This window comes from Aegilops tauschii, chromosome 5, assembly GCF_002575655.3.
Source record: "Aegilops tauschii subsp. strangulata cultivar AL8/78 chromosome 5, Aet v6.0, whole genome shotgun sequence".
NCBI classification, from domain to species: Eukaryota; Viridiplantae; Streptophyta; class Magnoliopsida; order Poales; family Poaceae; genus Aegilops; species Aegilops tauschii.
In genome coordinates this window covers 574,215,290-574,221,433 of record NC_053039.3, presented here as the reverse complement: position 1 = coordinate 574,221,433, position 6,144 = coordinate 574,215,290, and the positions used below count along the sequence as shown (strand labels likewise).

The 6,144-nt window shown below is 47.0% G+C and overlaps 1 protein-coding gene across 1 annotated transcript; it reads left to right on the top strand.

Moving 5' to 3' along the window:
• Window positions 1-3,094: 3,094 nt before the first annotated feature.
• LOC109743748 (sugar carrier protein A-like) lies at window positions 3,095-5,188 on the top strand. Its single transcript, XM_020302837.1, has 3 exons — window positions 3,095-3,236; window positions 3,686-4,002; window positions 4,103-5,188. Exons 1-3 carry the CDS (start codon window positions 3,095-3,097, stop codon window positions 5,186-5,188), a joined length of 1,545 nt encoding a protein of 514 aa, XP_020158426.1.
• The last annotated feature ends 956 nt before the right edge of the window (window positions 5,189-6,144 follow it).

Sequence of the window (6,144 nt, the reverse complement as noted above, 5' to 3'; positions counted from 1 at the left end):
TTGCCTTGGTTTTTAAATGGATGTTGTGGTTTAAGTTGAAATCTGAATTAACTGTAGGGCAACTATTTTGGATAAAAGCAAGTAGGACTATATGCTGAATATATTGATTAGGGTTGCTTTAGCTATTGATACAAAATATAATAAAGTTTGATGTTACAATAACAATAATATTACTAGGGCTATCTTTATATATGTAAAGAATTCTGGATCAAATTACATTAGACATAGTTAATGTTGTTGTCTTAACTTAAAAGTTTGTATGGATGTAACTTAATATATAACGGTTGCGATTTAATAATCCGTTCCAGTGTAACAAGTACAATGTGATGATATTGCTGTCAAGTTATTAGATTTGAAACTTAGTTGATTGGACTAATGAAACGTCTAAGTAACATTATATCGAGTGCACAATTACTAAACTTATTGTTACGTCCTTCTGTTGGTAAATTTACTATAGTTAGGCAGTAAATATAAAGATATATTTATGTGTTGTAAAGAGCGTATTAAATAATAAGAATGAAGTTAATTATTATTATAAGAAACTATCAGTAATATCATTATTAATAAGGTATGTGAGTTCTTTTAAGACAACTTAATAAGTGAGTTCATGTTTTGATTTTACATTTTATTAGGTTGTTGAAAGAACATGTCATCTGCATACAGTAAAGATTGGAAAAAGCGAATTTCTGTTGCATCTGGTGAAGATCGGGATTGTGTTTTAAAGTCTACACTAGAAGTTCATCATGTATGAACTGTTTTTGATGGGTTTTCAGATTACAAAAAGTTGATGCTTAGTGAGATCAAGTTTGATGGTTTGTTGAAGTTACCTAAACTGTTAGATGTTGACCTTGAGTACAACAAGTATCTTGTTTACATTACTGATATAAAGGAAAAGTGTTTCAATGTTTCAGAAGATAGGAACATCAACTTTTACGCAAATGATTTTGAAAAAGTTTTCGGCATTCCTTGTGGAGTAAAACAGATTTATGCCAATAATGAGCAGACACATGTTGATTTTCTGAAGGATAATATTGGTATGATTGGAGATTATCGTGATAGTCTACAAAAGTAGAAAGTATCTTAGCAATCGACTTAGCAATAGTGTCAAGTGCAGTTGAAAAGTCATTGTTCAAGGCAGCATGCGTTATATATATTATGCGCTACTTGCCAACTCCGTTATCAGAGCCAGGTTACACAAATGTTGACTATTGGGCAGCTCTTTGTAAGAGTGAAGATATAGCTGAATACAATTGGTGAATGCAATGGACTTCCTTATTCATGGTATTAAGGATGCGAAAGAACAAATTGAATTAAAAAGTTCAGTTATAAACTTTTGCGGGTGTCATTTAATGGGAAACACTTCTTATGAGTATTCTGATGAAATCCATTCACCAAACCAGTTGTGTGCCATCGATATTTGCTTGATCTCATGGACGAGAAACCACAACTTAATTCCTCACTTCGCTGCTAACCACCCGGTTTTCACGCATGTTAGCTAGATTCCCCTCCCCCGCCACAATTAATTACTCCCTGTTTCTTCTCATCCCAATCCCTCGTTGCTCTCAAATGCAGCCTTTGACCCATCCCACCACCAAGATCACCTTCCACTATGTCGCCACTATCCTCTCCTACCTCGCCGCCCAGAATCAGCCCATTGCTCGACGGGAATCCAACCACCTCGCACCGAGCTCGCCATCCACCGCGTCTGGAAATCTAATCCCCTGCACCGATCATTCTGTAATGATCCGCCCGTGACCTCGCCGGCGTACCATACCTGATTTAGGCATCTATGGCCGCCATCTCCAATGCGTTCCGGTGCACCGAGCTCGTCGTCAACCGAACCGCTGTCGTCCTCTCTGATTACGCCGTCCGCTACCTGCTTCGATCTGTTCCCTCGCTCCTCCCCACCTCACTGCCCAGATTTGTTTCCGTGCTCCTGTCTGCAACATCTCCCTCTGCATCGATGTGTTTGTGACGCCCTTCATCAATGGGGTAAGCATTCCAGCAGGCACCACGAAGGCAACACCTAATGTTCTTCTTCGTTGCAGCGGGTGCTTCTTTGACCTCGTCTCGAGACTAGCGACTTCACCGTGATGTTGTTAATTACCCCCTATACATCACCAAGGACTACTTTCACATGTTCTAATACGCATGCATTTTAGGTTCTTTTATGGGTCTGTCTAGAACTCAGTCGACTGAGACTTAACGAAGTCTCAGTCGAGTGACTTCAGCGTAGTTGTGGTGCTGCAAGCGGCATGGCTGGATGTTGCAAACGGCGATGAAAAGTGTTGCAACGATACTGCAAACAACCAGAACATATGTTACAGCCGTTCTAATAAAAATAAATGCTACAACTATCAAAGGAGGATGTTGCAACCGGTGAGATGACGTGCTACAAGTGATGAGGGACAACATGCTACAACCAGCAAGACAGATGTTGCAACCGGCAGAAAAAAAATGATACAAACGATGGGACAAAATGGTGCAAGGTCGACTGAAACTTCGTTAAATCTCAGTACTAATTTTTAGCAAGCCTGTTCTTTTATGCTATCCCGTGCCTGCAGGGGTTGATGACTACGTGCATGTGCTAGTTTGCTACGTGAGAATCAATCCACCTCCCTAACTGTCTGAATCTGATTGTTGCGTACTAGCGTGTTTATGCTCGATCGGCCGGAAAGCAATCGGCCGCAGTTACCTCGTGCGTACGTGCGTCTCGCCGGGAAGTAGACGGGGATCGCAGCGTCGAGGTTGGGCCTCTGCCAACAACAGACAGTCAGACACAGGACAAACAGCAAAGGTAAAGAATAAACATCCCGGTGGCAATGTAGGTCGACGTGAGGCAGACTAGCGGCGTCACATCGTGCGCTTATCGGCTCGAGGTGGATACGAGGCCTGGTCGGCCGTCGGCATCGTGTGCGTCGCTAACACCTGATGTCACTCACTTGCCCATGCCACTGCTGTCGCTCCGCTATAAAAGGTAGCGCGCGCTGTGTGTTTGGTGGGTGGTAGACAGCTCTGCTTGCTCACTGGGCTTGCTTAACGTACCTAAGACTCACTTGACTTGAATTACCGGCCGGAGAGGGTAGATCAGGAGATGGCTGGCAGCATGGCTCCGTTGGGAGTGAAGAAGGAGAGGGCGGCGGAGTACAAGGGGCACATGACGTTCGCCGTCGCCATGGCGTGCATCGTCGCCGCCATCGGGGGTTCCATCTTCGGCTATGACATCGGCATCTCCGGTAAGCACGTACGCACGCACGCACGCACGCACGCACAGTGAGAAGTCATATATTTTATTTCCGACTTCCTCAATGGTTGCATGCACGGTTATCTGCCCTGCCCACAGGCTGCCTCTATCCTTCGCTTAAACCAACATTGCAGCGGTAGCAATTTGCTCCAGCCTCAATGGTTGCATGCACGGTTGATTGAGGAAAGCATGACAACCGCTCGATTATTCTACTTGGAAGATTTGTGCTTTACTGGCCGGTTCTTTTTAGATTTTGCGATGCTTCTCCCAAAAGTTGCACCCTCCCCAGCTTCTCCTATAAGCTGCCCTCTCCGCTTGTTTGTAGAATCTTATAAGTTCTGCGAGCAAACTAGTTTAGATTCTACCAGTGAATGGGGAGAACAGTTTCTTCAGATTCCAGTTGTAGTCTCCGTGTCTCACTTGTTGCACCGATTGCTGCAGGAGTCAACACCATGGACCCGTTCCTCCAGAGATTCTTCCCGGTGGTGTTCCAGCGGAAAAACTCGGCCAGCGTCAACAACTACTGCAAGTACGACAACCAGGCTCTCTCCGCCTTCACCTCCATCCTCTATCTTGCCGGGCAAGTCTCCACACTCGTGGCTGCGCCGGTGACAAGGAACTACGGCCGCCGCGCCAGCATTATCTGCGGCGGCATCAGCTTCCTGATCGGCGCGGCCCTCAACGCCGCGGCCGTGAACCTCACAACCCTGATCCTTGGCCGCGTCATGCTTGGCGTCGGCATCGGTTTCGGCAATCAGGTGTGTAATTAAGTTCACGCATACGTAGAGTTAGCTATATATTGCATGTGTTTGTAAATTGCAACTTACAACGTTCTTACTGTGTGTCATGTCATCGTAGGCTGTGCCGCTCTACTTGTCCGAGATGGCGCCGGCGCACTTGCGCGGCGGGCTCAACATGATGTTCCAGCTCGCGACGACGCTTGGCATCTTCTCGGCGAACATGATCAACTACGGCACGCAGAAAATCAAACCGTGGGGGTGGCGCCTCTCGCTGGGCCTCGTGGCGGCGCCAGCACTGCTGATGACGATCGGTGGGATCCTCCTCCCGGAGACGCCAAACAGCCTCATCGAGCGCGGGCGTGTCGAGGAGGGCCGGCGCGTGCTGGAGCTGATCCGCGGCACCGCGGACGTCGACGCTGAGTTCACAGACATGGCGGAGGCGAGTGAACTGGCCAACACTATCACGCACCCGTTCCGGAACATCCTGGAGCGACGTAACCGGCCGCAGCTGGTGATGGCCGTGTGCATGCCGGCGTTCCAGACCCTCACGGGAATCAACTCCATCCTGTTCTACGCGCCGGTGCTGTTCCGGAGCATGGGCTTCGGTGCCGACTGGTCCCTCTACTCCTCCATGCTCACCGGCGCGGTGCTCCTGTTCTCCACGCTTATTTCCATCGCCACCGTCGACCGCCTCGGGAGGAGGAAGCTCCTCATCAGCGGCGGCATCCAGATGATCGTTTGCCAGGTGATCGTGGCGGCGATCCTCGGGGTAAAGTTCGGTGCGGACAAGCAGCTGTCGCGGAGCTGCTCGATCGTGGTGGTGTTCGTGATCTGCCTCTTCATGCTCGCGTTCGGGTGGTCGTGGGGTCCGCTTGGGTGGACGGTGCCGAGCGAGATCTTTCCGCTGGAGACGCGGTCGGCGGGGCAGAGCATCACGGTGGCCGTCAACCTGTTCTTCACCTTCGTCATTGCGCAGGTGTTCCTGTCGCTGCTCTGTGCTTTCAAGTTCGCCATCTTCATCTTCTTCGCTGGCTGGATAGCCGTCATGACCGCCTTCGTCTATGTCTTCCTGCCGGAAACCAAGGGCGTGCCCATCGAGGAGATGGTGATGCTCTGGAGCAAGCATTGGTTCTGGAAGATCATCATGCCAGCAATGCCGACGATGCCGCTCGAGAACGGCTTGGGACCAAGTGACATTTGTTAAGTGACTAGATGAATGCCCGTGCGTTGCTACGGGATATAAAATATACTCCCTCCGTCCGAAATTACTTGCCATAGCAATGGATGTATCTAGATGTATTTTTAATTCTAGATATATCCATTTATATCCATTTATGCGACAAGCAATTCGGGACGGTGGGAGTATTAAGAGAAGATACACAAGGCAATAATCCAACTTTGTGGTGATTACATTCAAATCCCACCTCCATTATGATCAACGTGCACCCAAACAACACTGTTCCAGCCTGATAGAAAATATATTCGAATGCATCAAGCAAATATATTCCTTTTCTTTTTGGGGATGGGCATCAACCAAATGTTCACCATGTCTTGTGACAAACATAGGGTTGGCTCCATTCCTCTTCTTGACCACTATACACTCTCCAGTTCCTTTTCGTTGACATCTTCAAACACACACTCCACTCATCTCTTTTCCATTCACATCTCCTTATACACCCTCCACGAGTCATTTCCTTTCCATTTACTTCCATGGCTTCCACCAGCAGAGATGGTGGATTGATAATGAAGAAGAAGGGCCATGGAACAAACTATAGCATTCTCCAACATTTGGCAGCCATGACGAAGATGCAGCGGTGGTGTCTTTGTTTGGCACTACTGTCCATCAACTTAGAAGAAAAGACGAGGAGTAACATATGCGTGCGTGTTATTTTCATTGTCATAACGTTTTAAACAAGTGCTCAATCCTACCAATGTGATGGAATTATTTATATGTCCTTTTACATCCAGGGGTCAAGCAGTGCAACAAAGATACAACATAGCACATATTTGTTTTCTTTTCCATCAACATGATATTGTCATCATTAATATGTAAATATTTACACAGATGTAAAAACAAGCATTTGGAACTGAAAAATTTATTAACCAAAAGCTATGCCTGAAACAAATGGACCGAGTAGCTTTGTTAGTGTGTTCCAACAA